The 27,042-nt window shown below is 40.5% G+C and overlaps 1 protein-coding gene across 1 annotated transcript in view; it reads left to right on the forward strand.

The window, feature by feature from the left end:
* TMEFF2 (transmembrane protein with EGF like and two follistatin like domains 2) overlaps nt 1-27,042 on the forward strand; it is a 300,142-nt gene that overhangs the window by 12,016 nt on the left and 261,084 nt on the right. The window contains exons 3-4 of the mRNA XM_087707692.1: nt 15,502-15,631; nt 24,464-24,490. Of these exons, the coding sequence (XP_087563818.1) occupies nt 15,502-15,631; nt 24,464-24,490 (157 nt within the window). The remainder of the gene's footprint in view (nt 1-15,501; nt 15,632-24,463; nt 24,491-27,042) is intronic.

Genomic DNA, 27,042 nt, shown 5'->3' on the forward strand with positions numbered 1-27,042 from the left:
GTGAGCTGGGTGTGCCATGTACCATCTTCCTGCCAGGCACATGCTCCCCGATGTTTGCTCCCATCGGCAAAGACAGTTATAGCGTCTTTGGTAGGAAAAAGCTGTTGAAGGAGGCTTCCACTGGAGCGGAAGGGCTTTTGTAAGGGCTTTTGTAATTAGGGCTGCAGAAAGGGTGGGTGTCTGAGAAATAGTGGATTTTGGGGTGTGAGACAAGTGTCATGAGATCACATTCTTGACAACCTCCTTGCTTAGCAACAGATATTCTGATGCCAATTATAGTTGTAAGTTGAGGACTACCATAGGCTTTTTTTATTTCCCTTCCCATATCAATTGCTTGGAACAATATGTCTCACTTCTGGCTCCTCTTTTTCCTTTCTCTTTCAACTGTGTCTGTAGGAAACCTCCACCCTCCCAATTCTTAACATCAAGCTTCTAATATCTAATATTCACAAACTACTATATATTATTCAGGCAATCAATCTAAGACTCATGCAGGACATGCAAAAAATCAGGAATGTGTCTGAGCACTGTCATATTGGCAAGGTAGCACAGCACCATCAGTAGGCACCCACCACATGGAGCGTGTAACTTCATTTATTGCTCAGGTTAGGTAATTTAGCAGTTAAGAGAATGATATCAGTGGAGCAGTGGTGGAATTCACATTTTTGTACTACCGGTTATATGGGCATGGCTTGTAGGCATGGCAGGGGAAGGTTATTGCAAAATCCCCATTCCCTCCTGATCAGCTGGGACTTGGGAGGCAGAGAATAGATGGGGGTGGGACCAGTCAGAGGTGGTATTTACCGGTTCTCCGAGCTACTCAAAATTTCCACTACTGGTTCTCCAGTACTGGTCAGAACCTGCTGAATACCACCTCTGCAATGGAAGATTTATTGAAGGCAAAGATTTGTGACATCAATTCAAGCATTAGTATGTCAAAGAGAGGAATCCCAGATTTGCATTTGCTTAGTTTTGATAATGGCACTGATTTGGCTTCCCAAAATTGGGGCAAGGAAATAAAATCTTTTGATTTTCTACACCATGCGGAAAACCACAGATGGTAGATATTTTATCCCATTCATAGAGCTAAATTGCATATCTAACGATAGTGTGAATAACCTCACTCTACGCCGTTTAGCCACAATATTTATAATACCCTAACATAACCTTCACCACATTCATAGATGGTGAACAATACAATTTTAAACTGAAAATAACCTCCTGTGTGCCTTATAAAGAACATTTAAATTGTGGATGTTGATTTTTTAAAAAGTTAATCTTTAAGACATTTTTAAAGACATTTTGACTTTAGCTTTTCTGCAACAAAGAAACACAACTCTTCTGGAATTTCTCCATGATAATTATTTAAGTAATGATCACTGTGTATGCATCATAAGATTTAGCAAAATAAATAGAAGCAGCTTGGTGTTCCCATTAAAATGCTGGCCTGGAAATCAAGAAACTGTGAATTCTAGTTCCACCTTACAACCAGTTGGGCCAGCCCAACTCATCACAAGGTTGCTTTGAGGAAAATAGGAATATTAGGCATGTTTGCCCCTCTGAGTTACTCTTAAAGTAATAAAGGCAAGATTATAATACCTAATAAATAAATGAAATAAAATATGAGTCAAAACGTTGTGTAGCCTAGGATGAAACTCAAAATGTCCTTCATCTCAGAATTGGACAAGAGTAACAATTGAATCTTGTTTCACCACTACTGATGAGCCAAGGTGGCGCAGTGGTTAAATGCAGCACTGCAGGCTACTGCTAGATCAGCAGGTCAGCGGTTCAAATCTCACCGGCTCAGGGTTGACTCAGCCTTCCATCCTTCCGAGGTGGGTAAAATGAGGACCCAGATTGTTGGGGGCAATATGCTGACTCTCTGTAAACTGCTTAGAGAGGCCTGAAAGGCCTATGAAGCGGTATATAAGTCTACTGCTATTGCTATTGCTATTGATGGGATGGTGGATAAAATGAAGTAGAGTAAAAGTTCTTTGGCCCGTGAGTCTTCCAGCATCCACTGCCTAATTTAATCATCCTACTCAACTTAATAGTAGGGCCAGCCTACCTTAACCCTAACCCCAACCTTTGTAGCAAACCTCCATCCCCCTCTCCCTTGCTGAGTGTATTGTGTTCATGCATTGAACGAAAAGTTATCATTTCCGCAAAGAAAATGTCAAAAACCTTTGCTATAGCAGAAACAGGTACTGCCTGAAGCTCCAGGTCTTCTTTACACTGCAAAGTGTATTGGTAGTATTAAGCAGAAGAGTGGGAAAATAAAAGAACATCCATTTTCTCAAAGGGCAAGTTCAGATCAAATCATTTGGAGTTGCGCGAATGCATTCTGATTTATTTCCGGAAGACACTTTGTCTCCAGAAACTCATCCATATTATTTGAGAACTCTGCAAACAAAAGAGCACCAGGCACCCACCAGATCCTCACGGTGAGGGACTTCTATTTCTCTACTGAGCACGCTTATTACACATCTGTTTCAAAAACAGCAGGCATTATTTCTTCTTGCAGAGAGCAGTCCTATGTCCTCATTAGGGGATTCATTCTTAATACTTTCCCATTTCTTCTAGACCTTTTACACCATCTGTAGTCTGGCTTTGTCATTCCAAGAGGAAGCCAAATTATTTGGATAACCCAAAGAAAGTCATGATAGCCAAGATAAGCATAGCTAGTTAAAGTCTGTAGAAGCCTGGTTTTAAAGCATAGGTCATGCTTGGAAAGGCCAATTACTGCATGCAGGAAGATAAGAGTGGGGAGGGGGAATGCTTTAGTCCTTACCTCTTATTTCTCCAGCTGGAGACATTTGTAGAAACCAGCAGGGAGAGAAATATCTGCTGGATGAGAATACAGATAGAATTAAGCACAGAACAAAGGTCAAAAGTGGTCTTAAGTGAATTGCCATTCTGACCATGTGCCCAGGAATTAAAGTGATTGTAAAGTAGAACAATATCAGAGTTGGAGCCAAGCCAATAATTTTAGAAGATCAGTGCCAGAGATGGTACTACCATTGTCTAATTACCTCTGTTGTGACTAAAGACAGAGCCCTTTTTATATATTGTCAAGTTAGGTGTGTGGGTGCATGAAATCAAGTATCCATTTACCAAAAGGAGCAAAGTGGTGATGTTGTACCCAGCCAGCAACCCTTAACTCCCAAAGCTACCAGGAAATTGTCAAGTGCTCCCAATTTATCATGTTTCCTGGACAGATTATCATCTTTCCAAACAAAGTACTAGCTGTAGTCCTCAAACCATCCCTTCCTACCCACCTGAGAGTTCCTATCTGCTCTCCAAAACATAATTGGAGATAAAGATGCCAGGTCCTCATTTATTTTTCTCATATTAAAAGTGTCCTTTAAACATTGACAGATAAGGGAAGAAATGTAGTGAGCGCCAAAGGGAGAACTCTATAGGCACCAATGTCTCCCAGGAGCATCTCAAATGTACATTAGACATTTCAGGTTTTCTGCTACTTCTACGTCATTTTTTTAAAATTATTGCTACTCATTATCCTGTAGAGTTAAAAAATATAAATCTGGTTTAAAAAAAGCTGTCATGTGAGATACATATGACTAAAAGGGAAATAATGGATGCTACTTAAATTCTCTCAAGAGTGAAATTCATATTTCAAGCTTCTCCATGTGGGCTATGGAGCACATGAACTCTTACTGCATGAGGGTCAGAGGGACATATTAAACCTTGTAATTAGCGAGTGAGTGAATATCATATGAGATGCACATGACCGAGAGAAACAATGGCTCTAGTAAGAGTCAGATATATGATACTTTTCTTTATGGAGCATACAGATCTGTGAAAGATCCATAAACTTTGTTTGACTTAGGCTGGCCTGGAGCTTCAACATGTGCCAAAGAGGAAGCATTTTACAGATTCAGAATAAAATACAAATCTGAAAATGAGGATATTTCTCATGGCAAATAATTACTCTATTATTTAATCTAGTATGTATCTCTAAATATATACTGTATGTTTATACATCCATCCATACACAGAGAGGATGCTATTAGACCTGCATAGAAAGGAAGAGAATAGAACGCATTGACTAATTAAATAATTAAAATAAAATAGAACCTGGCATCATTAATTAAGATGAGCATAACATAATGTAGTTTTTGGTGGCTTATTCTTGTTCCAGAGAATTTCCGAATTAACTTCAGGCTAGAAACAAATCCACATCTGACATGGCACTATCCTCTTTGTATCATCGGTCTCTACCTACTGTGGTCCTTGGTAACAAATTCATGCCTGTCCTTGAACCATCTTCTTTTTAAATGACATGATGAATTACTCTCACTAATATTTGTAATGATTTGGCCTGAAATATGAGCCTTTACTTCCTGATATTCAGTACTGTGCAGAATTTTTGCAATAGTGTCTTCTCTTTTCTGTATACAAGCAACCATTGGTTAATTGCCCAAACCAGCTACCGTATTTTTCAGACTATAAGTCGCTCCGGACTATAAGACACACCTAGCTTTTGGGGAGGAAAACAAGAAAAAAAATCTGCCTCTGCCTCCCAACATCCATCCGATATTCATATGGCCACTTGCCGCCACCATTCGCCACTGCTGTTGCGACCCCTTCACCACCGCTGCCACAGCCCCTTCACCACCACTGCAGCCCACTTGCCACTGCTGCCGCAGCCTGTTCTAGAACAACTAATCAACACCGTACCAACCCCCCTCCCGCCCACCACAATATTCGCTGTACAAGATGCACAGACATTTCCACCCACTTGTGTGTGTGTGGGGGGGGAAGTGCTTCTTATATTCTGAAAAACATGGAACTTTGTAAGCAAGTTCGTGTATTAGAAGTATACAGGTAGTCTTCAACTTATGAGCCAGGAATTACAATGTTAAGTCATGGTGCCCATTAAATGGGACACCTGCCCCATTTAATGACCATGCCCAATTTTATACACTTTTTTTTGCAATAATTCATTAAGAATATATAGCAGTTGTTGGAGAGGAGGATCTGATGTCGTGACGACATGACATGCGATCTTGGAGCTCTAATATCGCAGTCATATTTCTGCCGCTGGATGGTCCTTTTGGACCTAAACTGTCCCATAGAGATGGTGATAGAGAAGAGTACATCCTGTTGATCTCAGGGGCACCGCAAAGTCCCTGATTGATCCAGGAGAAGCTCTTATTTCCAATGACAGAAACGGAAACATTGAAACTGCAGAAGTTGGGACGGTACTGGAACGGAAAGAAAGCGGAAAGAGAGTGTGTCGAATTGGTGAGGAAATTTTATTATTAGAAAAGAGACTACCCCCCAAAAAAATAAAGCTAAATTAAAATTGAAGACAGAAGAGAGCAAGCGGCAAAATTAAACTTAGTGTGTTATCTTTTTTATTTTTATGGATGGATTTTTTGCAAATGTTTCCTATTTTTAAAACTGAATCGATTAGTTTCTCTTCTTCTATTTTTTATTCTTTTTTATACCTATGGATTAAAAATTTTCTTTTTTTTTACAATGCTTGATTGGATTGTTTTTTCTCTCCATTTAAGAATCTTTTTTCTTTAAGTTTGGAACATAAAGAAGATATAAAGAGGAATACAAAGAGGACTGTAAAAACAGAGAGAAAAGAAGTAACACTGCCACTTAGAGGCTGGAGGCTTGGAAACATTGTTTTTTCTCTCTTTGATCATTTGACACTTCAAGGCTTTTCAGCTTGTTTACTGAGAGTGATAATAGGAAGAACACAGGTTGTTTATACAGGTGTTCTTTGAGAGTTTTATCAGCAACTGGATTAGAGGGAAGACAATGCCGTGACTTGAAAGATTATAATAAGCTTACTTGAAATCTGACAAAAAGCCTTGAATGCTATAGTGGCAGTGTTTACAAGTTGGAAGAATGGTGCAACAGGAAAAAGAAAATTTAACATTGCAAATGATTATGTTTGAAATTCAAAAATTATTAGTAGTGACAGAGAAAATTGAGAAGAGATTGGAGAAAATAGAACACAAAACAGAAAAATTTGATGAAAAATTGAGGATGTTTATCAAATGAAGAAAGTGGAGGACAGAGTTCTAAAAATTGAAGAAAAAAAATGATCAAAGAGATAAGTAAATTGTGGATACTGACAGCAAATTGAGTGTGGTTAGAAATGGCAAGAGCAGAATTTGGAAAGGGGAGAAGGACTGAAATTCTACCTCAGATTTTAAAGTATAGAAGAACAAAAGAGAGAAAAAATGATGGAGATAAGGAGAGAAATCTTGACAGAAGCACCAGTAGTAACCAAAGACAAGCTGATGGAAGGAGCAGATGGAGGGTTTCGAGTTTTCATAAGATACAAAATGAACAACAAGTTGTGAAGAGAAGTCCATACAAGACTTACCAAGAAAGTAATCAAAATATTAATGCTACAAATGGCAAGAGACATAAGACTGCACTATTACTGGAAAGATACAGGCTTATGTAATGAAAATGTATAATAAAAATTAAGTTAAACTTAGTTAAATTTGGAGTATTATGTATAAAATGAAGTGATAATAGTTATAGTCAAATAAATGATTAATAATGATAATGCATTATATAAAATTTCATATTATCAAACTATATATATATATATATATATATATATATATATATATATATATATATATATATATATATATATATATATATATATTAGTTTGATAATATGAAATTTTATATAAACTACAAATGGAGACTGTGAGAAGAGGTTTAAAAGGTTTATTATTAAATATAACCAATTTTTATTTAGAACATGTTATAAAGATGTAATGTTATTGGATGATTTTAGGAGGATCTAATGGAATGCCATTGTATAGTTTTGCTTTAAATTTAGAATATTTCATATAAAAGGATGTAAAAACAATCATAGTCAAATGAAGGTTGAGGTACAATAATAGTAATATATACAAATATATTTGATTTAAAAATATGCGATTTGATATGAATTGTAAGTGATGACTGTGGAAAAGATGCATAGAAATTTCGTAACCAACTGACACACTTTCTATAATTTGTAATGGAAGATGGTTTTAATGTTTTTTTTTGTTTTTTTTTGTTCTGTCCATTTGTGCTTGTTTAAAAATATATTTTTTTAAAAGAATATACAGCAATCGTTAAGCAAATTCCACAGCTGTTAAACAAATCAATTATACCCAATGTGCAATTTTTGCTGGAAACCAGAAATAAATACTGGAAACTGAGAAAAAAAGTGTCCAAAAGTCTGGTTATGTGATTGCCGAATGCTGGAGATGTCAGTTAGTGTGAGTCAATTGCCAAGTGGCCAGAATGTGATCATGTGACTGCTGTGTGTGTGTGTGTGTGTGTGTGTGTAAGTCAAATCTTGAAAATCAAGTAGTAAGTGACTTTTGAGGGGTAATTTCAAGCAGTTGCAAAATGACCAATCATTAAGCAGTCATTGAAACTACCTGTATTGTTGAATCTTTTACTTTTGATAATCACTAGGGACTATTTACTTGATAAGCCATAAGGGTTGGGGCGCTGATATGAAAACCGCAAGGGTTGGGGCACTGATTCCTCTCTGCGTACAGTAGCCAGGTGAGCAATCTTACTTCAACCCGCAGTTGCGTCTTCCTCATCTAACACTAGATTAGGGATACAAGGAAGGGTCGTGGACACCACCCCACCATCCACAAATACCTTGCTCCCACTTTCTACTCGGCTCCTTTTTTTCAGTTTGAGACACTTTGCAGGAAACTGCTCATCTCATGGAGTCGAATGTGGGCTTGTGATTCATTGGAATCTTTTCCCTTCCTCCTGATTTTAAAATTATAGCTGGTGGCAAAACTATAGGCACTTGTATCAACATCATACACAAACTGGAAAGCCTACAAATAAGGAAGAGGCAAAGTACGTTCCCTGTCATTTTAAGCAGTCTGTCCTAATTGAAATTCCTGAAAAAACTCATGTTTGCTGGAGGAAGGCAGCAAGCGGTAAGCGCATGCCTTCGGGTGCTGAAGAAGTTGCACGTTTGATAGATTGCACCGCTGCTACGTATTCATATAAACAATCACAGGCAAGGCTGTTAAGACATATTTCTGATTAAGATTTGATCACTGCCTGAATATATCAGATTCCTAGAGACTGTGTTAATTGTGTTAGTAAATTTTGCCAATTTACCTTCCAGCTCTGTTGGAAGCTTTGCATAGATGCTGGATGAAGCCTGGCGCTGAAGCTTTCAAATAAAATTCCACTTTGCAATGTATGCAGGCATTTTTTTGTGTGTGTAAAATGGCAGTTTTTTTTTTGAGAAGGTGGATGTTTGGTTTCTTTCATTTCTTTCTTTCTTTTTTCATTCTAAGTCCTAAGGTTGCCCAGGAAAGACTATAGGAAGCTTATCACATATTACAGAAGAGCTCAGAGCAATTGGTCTTTGGATTGTATGTAGTTGTGTCTTGATTGTTCTTGTTAATACTATACTGATTTCTTGGCTCAAGAAACCGTTTTGTTTCAAAGCAGCAGGGCAAGAGATTTGGGCGAGTATTTGGAGCAAGAATACCATATTTTTCAGAGTATAAGACTCACCCCCCCCTAAAAGATGGTGAACACTTGGGTGCATTTTATACACCGAATATAGTCCTGCCCACTTGCCGGCCCCCACTTTTTGGCCTCTGCCTCTCAGCAATTTGCCTCCTTGCAGCAAACAGAAAACAGCCTGTTTCAGCTTCAGCATAGCTTGATTAGCACAAGCAGCTGCCTCCTGACCATCAGCTGTTTCAGGCTGCAGGGATTGCCCGGAATGGGCAGAAAATGGGGCATGCGGAGGCCAAAAACGGGGCATGTGCAGGCTGAAAACGGGGCGCGTGGAGGTGGCAATAGGATATGGCAATCCCTGCAGCCTGAAACAGCTGATCGTCGGGAGGCTGATCCAACTGACAATCAGCTGCTTGTGCTAATCAGGCTGTGCTGAAATTGAAACTGAAACATGCTGTTTGCTGCAAGGAGGCAAATTGCTGGGAGGCAGAGGCAGATTTTTTTTTCTTGTTTTCATCCCCAGAAGCTAGGTGCGTCTTATACTTCGGATCATCTTATACTCTGAAAAATATGGTAATACCTTGGATCATATAAATGGTTTGAAACTTGATGGTTTATGTATTTCCCTCACTTTTTAAATTAAAAAGGTACATGTTTTCCCCACTGATTAAATTAAAACAGCCAATATGCAGATACCTTTTTGACAGTCAGTCCTCTGCCCACCAAAGGATTTTCAAATTGGTCAAAACTGTGATGGAGAAATGACTTGAAGCATCTGTGGGTAGCAAAAACCAGGACAATCAGTTGGCTTCCATCCAGTTGTCATTTTTGCAGCACAAATGGTAGCTTCATTTCATCCTACATTTAGTTGGCAAATTAGTTGTACGGTAATCCTCGATTTACAATGGTTCATTTAGTGACTGTTTGAAGTTGGAGCTGAAAAAAGTGACTTATGGCCATTTTTCACACTTATGACCATTGCAGTATCCCCATGGGCACATGATCAAAATCCAGATGTTTGGAAATTGGTTCAGATTTATGATGGCTGCAGTGTCCATGAGATCAGCTTTTGCAACCTTCTGACAGTAAAGTCAATGTGGAATCCAGATTCACTTAACAACCATGTTCTAACTTAACAAATGCAATGATTCACTTAACTGTGGAAAAAAATTCATAAAACGGGGCAAAACTCACTTAACAAACACTTAACAACATAAATTTTGGGCTCAATTATTGCCATAACTCCAGAAATACTAGTAGTACCATCCCACAAATTAGAGTTATTTTTTGGAATCTTAAGTTCATATCATTATTAATAAGGAAAAAGCAGAATAGAAATGCTAAATGTATATCTCTGTTTATTTGTTCTGGTATTGTTTACTCAACCAAGACATAATGCCTTGGTAAGGCCACACTTGGAATACTGCATTCAGTTTTGGTCGCCACGATGTAGAAAAGATGTGGAGACTCTAGAAAGAGTGCAGAGAAGAGCAACAAAGATGATTAGGGGACTGGAGGCTAAAACATATGAAGAAGGGTTGCAGGAACTGGGTATGTCTAGTTTAATGAAAAGAAGGACTAGGGGAGACATGATAGCAGTGTTCCGATATCTCAGGGGTTGCCACAAAGAAGAGGGAGTCAAACTATTCTCCAAGGCACCTGAGGGTAGAACAAGAAGCAATGGGTGGAAACTAATCAAGGAGAAAAGCAACTTAGAACTGAGGAGAAATTTCCTGACAGTTAGAACAATTAATCAGTGGAACAGCTTGCCTCCAGAAGTTGTGAATGCCCCAACACTAGAATAGCAATAGCAGTAGACTTATATACCGCTTCATAGGCTTTCAGCCCTCTCTAAGCAGTTTACAGAGAGTCAGCATATTGCCCCCAACAATCTGGGTCCTCATTTTACCCACCTCGGAAGGATGGAAGCCTGAGTCAACCCTGAGCCGGTGAGATTTGAACCGCTGAACTGCTGATCTAGCAGTAGCCTGCAGTGCTGCATTTAACCACTGCGCCACCTTGGCTCTTAGAAGTCTTTAAGATGTTGGATAGCCATTTGTCTGAAACAGTATAGGGTTTCCTGCCTAGGCCGGGGGTCGGACTTGAAGACCTCCAAGGTCCCTTCCAATTCTGCTATTGTATTCTTGTATTCTATAAGGTTTCATTTTGTGAACGTTTGGAATCAAACTATTAATCAGTATTCTTAATCTTTTTTGATACCCCTATGCTCCATGTTTGGGATTGTAATCCATTTCTATCTGTAATGATACGTGGGAAAGCCTTGCAAGATTGATTCAGCTTTACCAAGTAGACCAGACAAGAAACGCAGTCGGATAAGATAATTCTACCTTATTGTAATGCTACATTAACAAGATCTTGCAAGTTTGAAAGTATAGTTCTCCTACCATCTCCTTTATACCCCAAGAAACTAGGGAGGGTCTCTTTTGAGCCTCTTGGCCTTCCCACTATGCTGTCTCTTATCTGCCTGTTTCCTAGGGACAGCTGCCAATTACCTCCCAAAGACCCGTCAGATCACACAGGGTCGGCCTCCTCCGGGTTCCGTCCACCAGCCAATGCCATCTGGCTACTACCCGGGGGAGGGCCTTCTCTGTGGCAGCTCTGGCCCTTTGGAATGAACTCCTCGCGGAGATTCAGACCCTCACCTCTCTCCAGGCCTTCCGGAAAGCCGTCAAAACCTGGCTGTGCCGGCAGGCCTGGGGTTGATGAGTTCCCCTCCCCTCTCGACTGGTAGGCTGTGTGATTTTCGTGTATTTTAATTATGTGTACTGTTGTTTATGTTCCCTTTCCCCTCTGAGTTGTTCGCCGCCCTGACTCCCTCCTGGAGAAGGCCGGCATACAAATAAACCAAAACTAAACTAAAACTAACTAAACAGCTCTTCGCCCCATCTCCCAAGGTCTTCCCCACATATCACTACACTATCTAGACACCTCAGGCATATTTCTGAGCTTTATTTTTTTTTAAAATAAAATAAAATTTCAAGTCCCTTAAGCCAGTTCTTCCCAATACTTCATTACCTCTAGCTGTGTTGTGCTTTGCTGTTTCCACGACTTCCTTTCCTTGAACCATCTGCTTTGAACATCCAGAGTTACTGTTGAGTTGAGAGGGATAGGTTTAAATATGGAATAAATGCACTAGGTCTCACTGAGATTTTTTGGGATATTTTTGAAGCAAAAGAAATGGAAATTATGCCACCAGATTTAAGAAACATTAACTAGGTTTTTATCAGGGGTCACTGATAAATGGATGCTGAATGGGCGCAGAGAGTTTGCTGGTTGCCTATCACGGCACTAAAGTGTAATTTATTTAACTATTGCTTGTTACATGGGACAGACATTAACCAATCCCTCATGCTAAGCAGAAAGGAAGCAAGGCAGATAATTTGGATAATGCATATGGCTGGAAGATAGACAACTGTGAGTTCTAATTCTGCCTTAAGCATGAAGCCAGCAATTTGCAAATGACTTCCAAACATTTTACAGACAAAATTGTATGGAATTGTCCAAGCAATAGCTAGGAATCAAGGTTGACTCAAAGGTATGTATGCATGTATGTGTGTGGGCACGTGCCCACACACAAATAAGATCCGATTATGATTTCATATTATATCAGAATTCAGCCAGTGAATGTCTAAAGGTCACCCAATGTGTTTCCATTTGGGGAATATTTGACCTTAGATCTAGCTAGTACTTGTTATCTTTGGACTAGAGGTTATCATATCACACCGCCTCTCCATGAGGCTGTCAGACTATTTCAGCAGATAAATCAAAACGGAAAATGTTATCTGAAAATTACCAATTTAGCAGAGAATCTTCACAGAAATTTCATTGGTTTGCAGAAGATAATATTGGACAGATGATTAGTGAAAGTTAGACTTCAAGCCTGTATGAATGAATAAGATCAGAAGCATTATGGCATAAGGAATATGATGTTTCATTTCTTAGCTAACTGCCCACATTGCCCAAGTAGTAATAATTTTCTGGAATTTGCTTCTTTGTGGAAGTGTCAACTAGGATAACTTTTCTATTTGCCTATATAATCATTCCTCTGGTCTGTCATTTTTCCTCATCTCAATTGCATCATCTATCTTAGTATGCCATTAGATATTTAAGTGTAGAACAACTAATTGACAGTGTGACTTCTTCCTATTTTTAGCTAGTTTTAAACAGAGCTTATCATTTGTAAATAATAATAATTTTGATCATTACATTTGTTCTAATTAAACAATGAGACATATCAAGAGTACAGTAATCATGAGATAATCACATCCCTGGCATAATTATCTAGTACAGGGCCCAGCCAAGTATCTCTAATGCCACTGAGTATGATTTTCTTGTGATAACTGCACCCGGTGGGTTGCCTAATTTTCATCATAAAATCAAATTATTTTTATTAATATGAACAAGGGTGGTAGTGGGGGAAGCTGCCCTTTTCTTCTGATAGAAGATGAGAAAGCTGATGGCCTCCCATGCTTAGCAGGAATTTCAGGTGGGCTGATAAGAGTGTGGATTAATCATTAACTGCAGGTGCTCTCTCGTTCTTACCCACGTGACTTTGCCATGATATGAATAACTCTGGACTTAATATGTCTGGCTCTGCATGAAGTGGAAAAAAGAGGGTCAGATCAGCTGCACTGAGCATCAGTGCTGCATACAAGAACAGCTGGGACAAAATCTCTTTTATTGTGAAGTTTGAGTTGGTATTACTTCTGTTGTCACTGCAGTAGTTTCCAATCAATAACACCCTTCTCAATGATATATCTACCGCATATGAACTTGCACAAGCCTTCTGTTATTAGGGCTGTCAGGTTCATCTTTGAATCTTTGGTTTTACCTTTGTTTTGCCAAGGCCAATAATATTCTGCAGCTTGTTTAGATGCTGTCTCTTTAATTTACAATGGAAGCATTGGTTCCTCTGCCTTACATCTTGCAGCCTGGTTAGGTCAGTTAGCTCTTATATTAATGAGGTACCGCAGTTTGATGCCAATTTACCTAAGCAGATTGGCGTTCCTATTTAATAAGCTAACAGGAAACCACAATTCTCCATTTTAGAAGGGATAGTTAATTGTAACTGGAGGCAAACAGTTTTCTTCTTAATATGCACAAGGAGAAAACATTAAGCTCCATTGTTCGTCCACAACTCCTAATGGTATGGCAAGTTAAGAGTGAAAATCCAGATTGGCTAATATGTAATAAACGCCCCCACCTCCACCCCCAATGACACTGTGATCTGCAAAACCCAGGACTGGGTCTTTGAGCAGCCCCACACACATTTTCCTTCAAATTCCTCAGTGCAGTGTAAAATAATAGCAGTTAGCAGTTATATACCGCTTCATAGGGCTTTCAGCCCTCTCTAAGCAGTTTACAGAGTCAGCATGTTGCCCCCAACAACAATCCGGGTCCTCATTTTACCCACCTCGGAAGGATGGAAGGCTGAGTCAACCCTGAGCTGGTGAGATTTGAACTGCTGAACTGCAGATAACAGTCAGCTGAAGTGGCCTGCAGTGCTGCATTTAACCACTGCACCACCTCGGCTCTATAAAGTACCCAGGCCAGTCCTATTGTAAGGCAAGTGTAAGAACCAGAATAGCTGGATATGCCAAGCAACCTGTTTTACTCACTCAACTAAGCAACAATCCTTGGGCGCAATGAAAGAAGCTTCTCCAGTGTGACTAATAGTTGGCTTCTGGATTTGAAATGCGGAGAGAGAAAGCCATCTTGTCCCACAGATTTACTTGATTGGGAATGCCACGAGCCTTAATTTGGAGAGAGGGCAAGTTTAACTTAAGGGTGGTCTAAGTTATTCCTCTGTCACCACAATCACCAGGCAACGGAACTATATATGATATCAGGACACATAATTTAAGTGCCTAATGAAATACCCCATTAATTGCAATTGCAGTGCTTCAAGACAAGCAACAATTTAATATCCTTTCAAAAAACTTTGATGCAGAACAATACTCAGTGATTGTGCCTACTCTTCCATCATCTCCATAATCATTACTGCAGTGGTTAATCTTTTGGCTTCTTCAAGTGACTTGCAAAGGGGCCATGAAATGTGTTCATCTTGTCAATTTTCACTACGTCCCCCTTATGTCAAGGAGAAATTAGACATAGTACTGATGTGTACACAGTAGGCAGGAAATATTTGGCATAGATATTTGTGGGATGCTACCAAATATACTCCAGGCATGATATCAGCTAGATCCAGATCTGGCCTGCTCTGTTCACAGCCTTGCCTGGATTAAATAGGGAGTAATAATTGTTGTGATATACCTTATTTTAATTGAATTGAATTGAATTATTGATTCTTAGAAAGAGCATCTTTCTACATCTGTGTTACTTAGAGGCCAGATCAGGAACCCATCTGCACCAGCTTGAAAATCTTTCCATTCAGTCCCATCCCATTGATTAAAATGCATTTTTTAAAAATAGTAATAATAATAATAATAATTCCAAAGAGATAAATCCTGGTTTCTGCAAATCTTTCACCTGCTCTACCTATAATACTTGCTCTTTTTTCCCTCCCTTATATTTTTATCAAGCAATATCACAAGCATCCTTGCTCGGTTTTCCTTTAATTTTTAAATGAGTCTGTTTGCCCAAAGGAAGAAGAAATTGAAAAAGGGTGGAATGAGATTACAACACCACAGAAACACTGAGGGAAGGGAGACAATAAGGAAGAGCAGAGAAAGATAAAACCAGTAATATAGTGTAGGTAGGTAGGTTGCAACTCATCCTGAACCCCTTAATCCTAGCAGAACCTCTGAAATATTATAGAGGACTGTGTCTGTTCCATCTGGGCAATCTGCCTACCTGGAAAGGTTTAGGAAAGTGGATGTTAATTACAACCTTACAATTTGTTCTTTAGCGACTATCTGCAGTCAGGGGCCTGAAACGTAAAAGAGAAAGGGTTTCACATTTGTGCATATCTTTACTAACTGCACTGTCTCTTGTTTTCTTTTTCTTTTTGCTCATTAGTGCAACAGCGACTATGTGCCTGTGTGTGGGTCCAATGGCGACACCTATCAGAATGAATGCTATCTGAGGCAAGCTGCCTGCAAGCAGCAAAGTGAAATACTTGTGGCGTCAGAAGGATCGTGTGCCACCGGTAGGTACAGCGGGCTTTGTGCTACATATTGTTATCCAGGAATCCGTTGACAAGCGAGCCCAACCAGTACTGTGTATTTTCATGAGTACTCCTTTGTGCTCCTGTCAGATTCATCCTAGATCAATAATTGAAAGCGTGCCTTTCATGCTGCAGCCCAATCAGTTCTGCTTGCTTTGGCATCCTCTTTCCTTATCTGGGAAACCCTTGCCGTTGCTTCAAGAATTCATTTTATTTATTCTGCAGTGTTTTGCCCAATGTGCATAGTTAAAGATGGCAGAATATATGAATAACTAGGTTTCCCAAAATGCTTTGTTTGATCAAGATAGATAAATAGGTAGGTAGGTAGGTAGGTAGGTAGGTAGGTAGGTAGATAGGTAGATAGGTAGATAGGTAGATAGATAGATAGATAGATAGATAGATAGATAGATAGATAGATAGATAGATAGATGATAGATAGATGATAGATAGATAGATAGATAGATAGATAGATAGATAGATAGATAGATAGATAGATAGATAGATATAAAGGGGAGAGTAGAACTAATTGTGGACAAATTTGTGTAAGATATTTTGCCACCTAAAGGTCAACTTCATTAAACAGGGATTTATATTTTGAGTAAGCCACAACTGTCTAGGTTCATACAGTACAATCATACATTAATCATGGTGCAACAACCTTACAATTTACAATATCAAAGAAACCATATTATGTCTTAGTGTGATGCATAAACCCATCTAAACAATATTTATTAATGCAGAAGCTGTTTCTCCTAGTGGAGGAATAGGCTCAAGAAAGGCTGGGCTACTTAACGTTGGTTTGTTTGTGGCAGTTTTTAGGTGTTAAACTAACTCTGAGGCAGTTAAATTAGACTAAGATAAGCATAGATAATAAAACTAAAATATTTTAAAGCCATAGTTGGTGAGTTAATGCCACTATTGTATGGGAAATTGTTCTGACCCCCCCCCCTCCGTCCGGTGATTAACACCGACACAGGCATAGTAGTTTGCCACTCTTTATTTACAGCAATTATAATCCTGTTGGCTGAAAGCCCAAACACGACTCACAGGCAAGAAGTTGGCAGCAACCAAGACTCCAACAGACAATGCAGACAAGAGCTTCTCCAGATTGTTACAAACGGTTGTGTCCTGCAAAAGGACTCCTCCCAAAGTCTCTTCTTATATACTCTCTTGGGAGGGGCCAAGCCACAACCATCTGGGCTTGATTATCTCTTATGAGTCTGTTTCCGTAATTGCTGCCTCCCTTTCTTCGGCCTATGTTACCTGGCGTCAGGGACAAACTCCCTTTGGTCTTCCCCATGCCTCAGGCACCTCCTGGTGGCCAACCAGCCTCTCTGGTCCCTGCTCTGAGTCTGAACCCTGCCCAGGGTCCTCCACATCTTCCATAGCAGACTCATAGGGGTCCTCGCTATCAGAGTCCAGCTTCAACGGCTCCTGCTGGGCCACAACAGGAAATGCATTCCGATTTCTTGTCATGGCATTCTAGAACTGAGGCTAGTAGCCAGAAATGGCTCTATGACTTTTGTAGGAAGGAAGAGAACTAATGATTGGGGCAAAATGTATTTGTCCAACTAGGGGAAGGATAGAGGAGTGCTTTGGGGCCAGCAGTTGTTATTTGAGGACATGTTTTTAGCATCTGAGAATCAGAGAGACAGTGTCACAAGGGAACGGGGCAGATGGATTTGGATTTGGATTAGATAGCTGAGCTTCTCCTACCTGATAATTTGGAAGTGTCAAATAGAATAAAAACTTGGTCCTTTGATGGTTTGCAGTTGAATATCAGTAATGCAAATCTAGGATTTAGAAGGTTGAGAAGAAAGAAGGCTGGCTAGGAATTTCAGATTCTTTTCCTAAGTTACAGGTGTCTGTTTAGTGCTAAAAGGGAGACCCAATGTTCTCCTTTTCATGTGATTGAAATAACCGGAGATCACCTACTCAGGGTGCCTGTAATCATATATTTTGTTCCTTTAAGACATTGTTCTCACTTTTTATAGTGAAATCTGGAAGTGGGACTAATCTTTTAAACCATGTTATTGCAAATCACAATAACAGAAAGAGGAGTGTCCTCTGGTAGAAATGATGTGCCAGCTATGTTTTAGGATTTTTTTTCCCCTCTCCATGTGTCTTTTCTACAACCCTGAGATTTCTTACCAGTTCCTCATCCAAATGTTTGACCCTGCTAAACTAAAAACGAAAAAAGTTGTCTTGGAAATCTCCCAAATGGCCAGAATGCTTTTGGCCTTTGGACTAAATTATTCTCTTTCATATTCTCAACAGAGGCAAGATCTCACAGAAAAGTTGAGGGAATTGCCAACTAGTATGTGAGACATAAGTAAATCGTAGGCTTGGAGGAATAAAAGGGGACTTATGTCTTGAACAACAGCTCAGGGTTGACTCAGCCTTCCATCCTTCCGAGGTGGGTAAAATGAGGACCCGGATTGTTGTTGGGGGCAATATGCTGACTCTGTAAACCGCTTAGAGAGGGCTGAAAGCCCTATGAAGCGGTATATAAGTCTAACTGCTATTGCTATTGCTATTATAGGAATAGCTTATTTTACCTCAGAATGTGGGCCACCAGGATGCCATAATGCATTACAATGTATTACGTTATAATCAGAGGTATTCTGCTGGTTAGTCCTGGTTCGGGCGAACCGGTAGTGGTGGCGACTGGAGAGTCCACCCACCGGCCCAGAGGTCATCACGGACGCTCTGTGCATGCACAGAAGTGCTGTGCTTGAGCAAAGCAAGCACATGCACGCCAGGGGTGGGTTTCTCGCCCCGTTCCAACTGGTTCGGTTGGAACGGGGCCAGTGGCGTCCTCGTGCACACGCGCGGCGCACGCATGCGTACTAGCATCTGTGCGATGCTCCAGCTGCTCCTGGAGGATCGCGCAGGTGCTATATGTGTCCTGTGCATGCGTGGAAGCGCAGAACTCGTCAAAACCGGGTAAGGAGCGCGGGCAGGTGGGTGGCCCTTCGCCGTTCCCGGAAGTTACTTACTTCCGGGTTCGCCGACCAACCAGTTCGCAGGGACCGCCGCGAACCGGTTGAAACCCACCCCTGATGCACGCTCTTGGTTTCAAACCGGTGGTGAAGATAAAAGAAAACCATTACTAGTTACAATGTGTGAGAAGCACTGGAGTCTTCTTCCAGTCCATTGGAATGTGCAACAATTAGCTATTATTCTCCCTATGGAAGGAGGTACGTTTTCGATGTCCCCCTGGGTCTAGCTATCTGTAAAACCTTTTCCTGAGAGAGCTGATCCAGGGTGTGGGAAGTAGGAGGGATGCTGAAGACCCCCTTTTAAAAGAAGCTGCACAACCAAGTGCTTCAGATCATTGCTCGGAAAGCTTGCAGAGTGAGCAAATGGAAGCAAACCCAGATTCTTTAATTGCAGTTCTCCAATCCTGTGGTGAGAACTGGCAGCTTAGGAACCATTTTGTCCCTTATCTTGCCAACCGTCTAAGCAGATTGGGGATTTTCCGCTGGATCTACTGCAATGCGCTCTACATGGGACAGCCTTTGAAGAGTATTCGGAAACTTCAACTGGTCCAGAATGCAGCCGCGCGAGCGATTGTGGGTGCACCTCGGTACACCCACGTTACACCTATCCTCCGCGAGCTGCACTGGCTACCGATCTGTCTCCGGATACACTTCAAAGTGCTAGTCGTAACTTATAAAGCCCTTCATGGTATTGGACCTGGGTACTTGAGAGACCGCCTGCTGCCAATTACCTCCCAAAGACCCATCAGATCTCACAGGGTCGGCCTCCTCCGGGTTCCATCCACCAGCCAATGCCATCTGGCTACCACCCGGGGGAGGGCCTTCTCTGTAGCAGCTCCGGCCCTTTGGAATGAACTCCCCGCGGAGATTCGGACCCTCACCTCTCTCCAGGCCTTCCGAAAAGCCGTCAAAACCTGGCTGTGCCGGCAGGCCTGGGGTTGATGAGTTCCCCTCCCCTCTCGACTGGTATGGCTGTGTGATTTTTGTGTATTTTAATTATGTGTACTGTTGTTTATGTTCCCTCTCCCCCCTGAGTTGTTCGCCGCCCTGAGTCCCTCCTGGAGAAGGGCAGCATACAAATAAACCAAATACAATACAATACAATCTGGCAGGGGAACTGGGGAGCGATGATCTTTTGGTACTGAGGGGAAACACTCAGTTTGAAAGAACTGGATTCTCCCACCGCTAGAAGCAATATTGCCCTGGAATACATTGTTAGGGAAGAGGAAAAGGAGGGGAAGGGGGGGGGACTCAACAACTTCAAGGGGTGAATGAGAGTTGGATCAAACCCAGATCTTGACTAAGTCAATGTAAATGAGGCATGGCAGGCTATTCAGTTTGTATTGGGAGAAAAGAGAAAATGCCGCTCTAACATCAGAACAGCTCAAGATGAATGTAAATTGCCTCTGTGGTCAGCAGGGAATGAGACAAAGGCCTTCACTTGCGGATCAAGTTGCAGAAGCGGTAATCTATATTTCTTCCAGCTGAGGTTGGGGGATACGAAGGCTAGCTCAGGAGACAAGTAGGGGAGAAGGGCTAAAAAAAATATGAAATCTTGCTCCCCTCGTGAGAGAAAATTAAAGATTAAGCAGGTATTTCATAGACTTCCCGTTCAGAAGGATCCTCACGTAAGAAGGATGATAATCTCATTTGGAATCACAGAGGGCAGACTACAGCTTCAAGGGACGTTTCATTGCAATTGACAGTAATGTGATAAAATAGTCCTATTTTAGGGAGGGAAGCAAGGAGGGAAGGAAGGAGAGAAGGAGAGAAGAAAGGAGGGAAGGAAGGAGAGAAGGAGAGAAGAAAGGAGGGAATGTAGGAGAGAAGGAAGGGGGGAAGGAAGGAGGAAAGGAAGGGGGAAAGGAAGGAGAGAAGGAGAAAAGAAAGGGGAAGGAAGGAAGGAAGGAGGGAAGGAGAGAAGGAGGGAAGGGGAAGGAGGGAGGGAAGGAAGGGGAGTAGGAGGGAAGAAACGAGGGAAGGAAAGAGGGAGGGAAGAAGAAGTAGGACCGTTGTAAGATAAGATGGATCTATGGGATGTTAAAAAAGCAATCTTCAAGTATATTGTCAACAGTAGGGAAAAATTGTTATAAATACATATTATTAATAACAGTTATGAGATCATATAATTGTGAATGTATATATGAAATTGATAAAATAAAAATAAAAATAAATAGAAAAAAATAGTCCTATTTCTACGTTCTACTCTGGAAAACAAGCACAGTGCTATGCATTAAAAAAAATGTATACAATCATTTGCTGTCTCTCTGTCCTTTTATTTTATTTTTTTGCTAGATACGTGATGAATGCTCTGTTGTGTTTGCCAAAACATAGCTATGCTTTGAGAGGTGTTTCAGTTTCATTTTAAAATGGACATTTAAAAAAAACAAAAACCAATTAGAAACACAGAGGGAGATCGCAGCCTGCCCTGAATTAAATGGATCTGACTATAAACAATTTGGGATTTTGATTCCCAACATTAGGGCAGAATTCCAATGTTGTATCTTGCAGGTTGTTCCTTTACCTTCCTAATCATCTGCGACACTGAAAAAAGCATTTCTGACAAGAATTTCTCCTAAAGCAAGGCACTGATCTTTGCTGCTTGCCTTCTTTTTAGATTCATTAAAAAAAAAAACCTGATTAAAATTCAAAATTTCTTTTAGAACTGTCTTTTTCATGCTCGTCCCCCAGATGTTGAATGTGCATTTGAAATTCAATTGTGGGACTTTTTAACTAAGAACTTTTCTTAACTAGTCATCTAGGCATATTCAAGTAGTCCTAGATTAATGACCATTTGTTTAGCAACTGTGTGAAGGTACGATGGCACTGAACAAGGAGTCTTATGCCAATGCTCACAGTTGTGGCTATTGCAGAATCCCAGCACTTTATAAATGCTAGTCGTCACTTATAAAGCCCTTCATGATATTGGACCTGGGTACTTGAGAGACCGCCTGCTGCCAATTACCTCCAACAGACCGATTAGATCCCACAGATTAGGCCTCCTCCGAATTCAATCCTTTGGCCAATACCGATTGGCTACCACCCGGAGGAGGGCCTTCTCTGTGGCTGCTCCGGCCCTCTGGAACGAGCTCCCCGTGGAGATTCGGACCCTCACCACCCTTCAGGCTTTCCGCAAAGCCCTTAAAACCTGGCTGTTCTGACAGGCCTGGGGCTGATGAGTTCTTGTCCCTGCTCGAATGGTGTGGCTGTTGATTGTTTTTAAACTGTGGTATTGTTTGTCCGTGTCTTTTTTTCTTGTTTGTCCCCCCCCCCACCCCCGACTGGTTTGTGAGCTGCCCTGAGTCCCTCTGGGAATAGGGCGGCATAGAAATACAATAAAATCAAAATCGAAACCATGATCAGGCCCTTGACTTCTGGAAAACAATTTTGAAGGTCACAGTGCCCCAATGTCATGTGATCACCCTTTTCAACCTTCACTGCCATCTTCTGAGAAGCAAAATCAATGGGGAAGCCAGCAGGAGGTTGCAAATTGAGTTTATGTGACATAGCGCCCAACAACCAGGTGGGTTTCACCTGATGACCACAGCTGGAACTGCCAGAACTGCCATACCAAGTTAGTGCAGTCATGTAATGTTACACTTGTCATTTGGCGATGCAGTTGCTGGTCCAATTACTGTTATCCACCAAGGGCTACCTGTAATTGTCATATGCTTGAAGTCTCTGTTATATGCTGCAACACTTCCAATTTGTTGGGATCGCTCCTGGCTTTCTGATATTGTCCTTAGTAAATCAATTCCTTTTTTGTTGCATTTGAGGTCTGCTTGCTAAAGCTGTAATTCTTCGCAGTTTAGCTCTTGGATTAGTATGTAGTGGGTTCCACCACAAAACCGCGGACGACAAAATCGCGGTCGACGAAAGCGCGTATGTGACGTCATCACAGCGCGACGAAAAAGATCGAAAAATGTAAAAATAAAGCGAAAACCTTACCCTACCCCCCAAACCTAACCCTAAACCTAACCCTAAACCTAACCCTAAACCTAACCCTTAACCTAACGCTAAACGTAACGCTAACCCTTAACCTAACGCTAAACGTAACGCTAACGCTCTAAACCTAACCCTAACCCTTAACCTAACCCTTACCTTTATGTGAATCGGCTTGCTGTAATTTAATTTTTATTTCAATTTTCCGATCTTTTTCGTCGCGTTGTGATGACGTCACATACGCGATTTCGTCGACCGCGCTTTTGTGGAACGCGGTTTTGACGGGTCACGGTGTAGTGTGTAGTGTATAGATCAGTGACTATGGAGATTCTCAGTCATCCAAGTCATAGTCATCCCAAACGTGCTTTTTCAAGAGGCAACTGGACTTTCTGGTTTTTCTTTGAAGACATTTTGCTTCTCATCCAAGAAGCTTCTTCAGCTCTGACTGGATGGTGGGGAAATGGAAGGATTTATACTCCTTGCAGGGAAGCTGGTTAATTTGCATTCTTTTAGACAGTCCTTGAGTCCACCTGGAGGTTTATCTCTGTCATCAGCAGTGGTGGGTTCCGGATCCTATTCCAACCGGTACAGTTGGAATGGGCCCAGCGCTGTCCACATGGATGTGCATGGCACACAAAGAGACATGCGCACCGCATGCATGCGTTGTACCAGCCTGTGATGCCTCCACAAGCCTCCGTGACGCTCCAGCTGCTCGGCAGAGCGTTGCGCAGGCGCCGTACGCACCAAAGGCTTAAAGGACAGGCAAGGAGCTCGGGCAGGTGGGTGGGCCTTCTGGAGTACCGTACCGGAACAGTACCCGGTGCTCCTGGCAGGCTCCGGTACGCCCATACTGGGGGCGTACCGCCTGCAACCCACCACTGGTATCAGGATCACCTGAGTAGTGCAAATGGGTACAAATGAGCCTTTCTGGAACTGTTGTATAGGATTGTGTTTTTAAGAGTTAGCAATCTTAAGGTACCTGGACTTCAACTCTCAGAATTCCCAGCCAGCATATTCCACACGTCTTAAAGTTGCCAAATTTGAAAAACACTGGTCTAGATGTGCAAATAGCAGCCTTGGATCTCATGTGGTCCTCCAGAGAATTATAGCCCCCTCTCAAAACTTGAAAACTTTCCATCAATTCTGAGGTAGTGGTTCCACAGCTCTTTTGCTGTTAGGACAAGACTTTCCAGCAGGCCAGTTCAATGTTTCATGGAGTCCTGGAATTGGTTCCCTTTTCATCCCAAGCCACAGAGCAGAACAGGTTGCAATATTCTGTCTCATACAGGTTTGGGGGAATAACACCCAATTTGAACCTTGGTGATACGGACAAAACTAGCATTTCACCTGCTCATCTTTTCTATTGACCGATGCCTATCACAGACCTGAGCTGGTATTATGGGGATGCAAAACTCTGGTCAGTGCATCAAAGATCATGAATGGCCTTATAACTCATGAGTCCTTTTTTTGGTTGTTTCGGTTGCTGGCCCTTTAGAAGTTTTATTAATACTCTACAGTTTTGAAAACTGATATTTAAAAATGCAACATATTTATCGAATATCAAGTAGAAAATGGAATGCTCACACTAAAACTATCTTAGTAATCACTGGGTTGTGCAAGAGAATTCAGAGTAGCAATCGTAGTAGCAGCTTTGTCAAGGCACTTGGCAAGCACAGATCAGCATCAAAAAGAGTATGGATAAATCAAAATACACAAGAGTACAATGTACTGTATATCAATTTGCAGAGGAATGACATCAAAAGCATAATTTGCTAGCAGACTTTTAATGAAGTGGAATCTGGCTTTGCAAACATACGAGCTATTTTTATGCAGATATATTTTATTTCCTCCTCTTTTTTTCCCCTTATAGATGCAGGCTCTGGATCAGGTGATGGAGGTAGGAATGTTTTCTTAAAACTCTCTCTCTCCCCCCCCCCCAATTCCCTTGCAGACTTGTTACTGTGGTTTTTCTAGATTTGTTATTTCATCTTGTATTGCAACTGCTAAGATTATGTTTTCCTATGGGAAGTGACATTTTGCATTTTACTCAAAACAAAAACTCTTAGCTGTTCTAAAATAGAAATTCAGAAAGATGTTTTACTTCTGGTAGAATTTTGTTTTATTCACTATTTAACTGGCACTCTATCTCCATCTGCTGTTACTACTATTGTTACATGTACTTGATTATTTATGTTAGCATTGCATTCTCCAAAATGTCACTGTTGTTTTGGATCTCTCCTCCAGAGATACTTATCCATTCTGAATATGAATTTTAGAACCAAAGCATTGGAAGGAAAATTTATACCAAATTAAATAGACAAATGAAGGCTTTAAAAGTGACAGCTGAGCATGTTTATTTCAACATAATGCCATCTTGATTTGCTTATCATTTACGTCTGGCCTTTTTGCAAATAGTAAGTGCAAGCTAGCCAGATAAATATTAAGTTACAAATAAATCCTATAAATAGTTATGAAAGTGACAAGCCATATTTTCTGTATATATGGGCCTTATCTTTGAGTGAATATGCATAGAAACTGGCTTATACAACCCCATATATTACAAGAGGACCAAAATTCATGAGACTTAAATTAAATTCCAATTTAATCACGTTCTATTGGGACTGACTGTACTCAGATAACATCTATATTGCTGAGTCACTTTTTCGTGAATGGGTTAAAAATTGAGAATAGTTCTTTTTTTATATTAGGGTTCAGATTTAAGTTTCCACTTTACAATTTCTCATTCCAGCTTGCAACTTACTGTTTTAGAGAGACTTTTAATAGCACTTTTAGAGATACAGCTCTGTTTGTAGATTCTCCAATTATTTGATAATCATATTGTGGATGATGAAATTAAAAGGTTGCATGAAATGCATACATACGAGCATGTTCACTTCTCTTCCGTCCCCATAACACACGTGTACATAAATATATATTCCTACAGTTTGATGTAACCTTGATTTTTTTTATTTTTTGTTTTGTTTTTGACCTCCAAATGAGCTTTACTGTGTAAGTTTCATATTTGCCAATGGGATTTTGTTGCCTCATTCCTAACGAAGAGTTTTGATATATTTGTACGTTGCTCTTTGTTTAACTTAGATCCATAGGACTAAAAGAGGAGATACTTGGAAGGAAGGAATTCCTATGAGTTTTACTTATTTTATTATACTGTTAATGCACGTTATCAAATGATATTTGGTAAAATGAGAAAACTGTTATATCTAATCTTTCAAGATTACCAAAAGGGGGTGAATTGGTCTGTACTGACAGTAGATTCTCTTAAGAAGCAATGGTTGGAGGCTAATCAAGGAGAGAAGCAAGCTAGAATTAAGGGAGAAATTTCTTGATAGTGAGAACAATAAATCAGTGGAACAGGTTATCCTCAGAAGTTGTGCTCCATCACTGGAGGATTTTTTTATAAAGAGATTGGGCAGCCATTTGTCTGAAATGGTACAGGGTCTCCTGTTTGAGCAGAAAGTTGGATTAAAGGACTCAGGTCCCTTCCAACTCTGGTATTCTATTATTGTGTTAAAAATACATGTTGCTTGTGTGTTGATTCCAAAGTTGTCTAAAAAGCTGACATTTGATTGCTCAAGAGGAGTTTTCAAGACGACTGAACCTTGGGGTTTTAGGCTGATGTCTGAACGTTACACATTTCAGCACATTTTGCAGTCTTTGAGAAGGATATGTGTCCTTTTGGTATTATTTCCATGCAGGAGCTATATTGGTTCTCCAGTTTCTCTTCTCAGTCGTGGTAGTCAAAGTCTCGTCATCATGGCAGCATCACATGATGTATCGGGACTTTTTCCTCCTTCGCTAAACTGGGCATTGGTGTGCCCAGTGCATGACACATTTGGCCTGCGGGCTGCAAGTTTGACAGCCCTGCTCTACAGTGTCCACTATATAAGAACCATTCTGACCTGGATGATAACATTTATCATTCTAACATAAGTGCTCATAGTATAGTGGTTTGTGGTTTTTTTTAATACTGAAAATGGCTTTCCTCTTTTTCAGAACTGCTGTATAGCTTTCTATTCATTTTATCCTCATTGTTCATTGTCTTAGATTTCAGAGTTAATATTAACATTTTTCAAAACCATTATCATTTATGATCTTTTATTGTCTGGTTATCAATGTTTTCCTTTGTTTGTATTTATGCTTTTTAAATGGGCCTTTTCTCATGCTTCCAAAGGAAATAAATGGTTTTGAGCTATTTCCATTTTTATTGGGACTCAAAAGAATCTCATTACCCAAATAGTTTCATTCATCCAAACCGCCTGGCAGATATCAAAGAAGATTGCCAGATAAAAGGGACTGTTATTAAGAATAGGGTTACTTAGAACTCAGATGCCTAGGAAATAAATAATTGGGCAGATGCATATAGCTAAATTTGACTAAGAAGCGGATCGTGTCATGAGACTACAATATTACATATAAAACATTTTCCCA

This window comes from Thamnophis sirtalis, unplaced genomic scaffold (assembly GCF_051295495.1).
Source record: "Thamnophis sirtalis isolate CommonGarterSnake01/CBP01778 unplaced genomic scaffold, rThaSir2_p1.2 scaffold_1, whole genome shotgun sequence".
Classification (NCBI taxonomy): domain Eukaryota; kingdom Metazoa; phylum Chordata; class Lepidosauria; order Squamata; family Natricidae; genus Thamnophis; species Thamnophis sirtalis.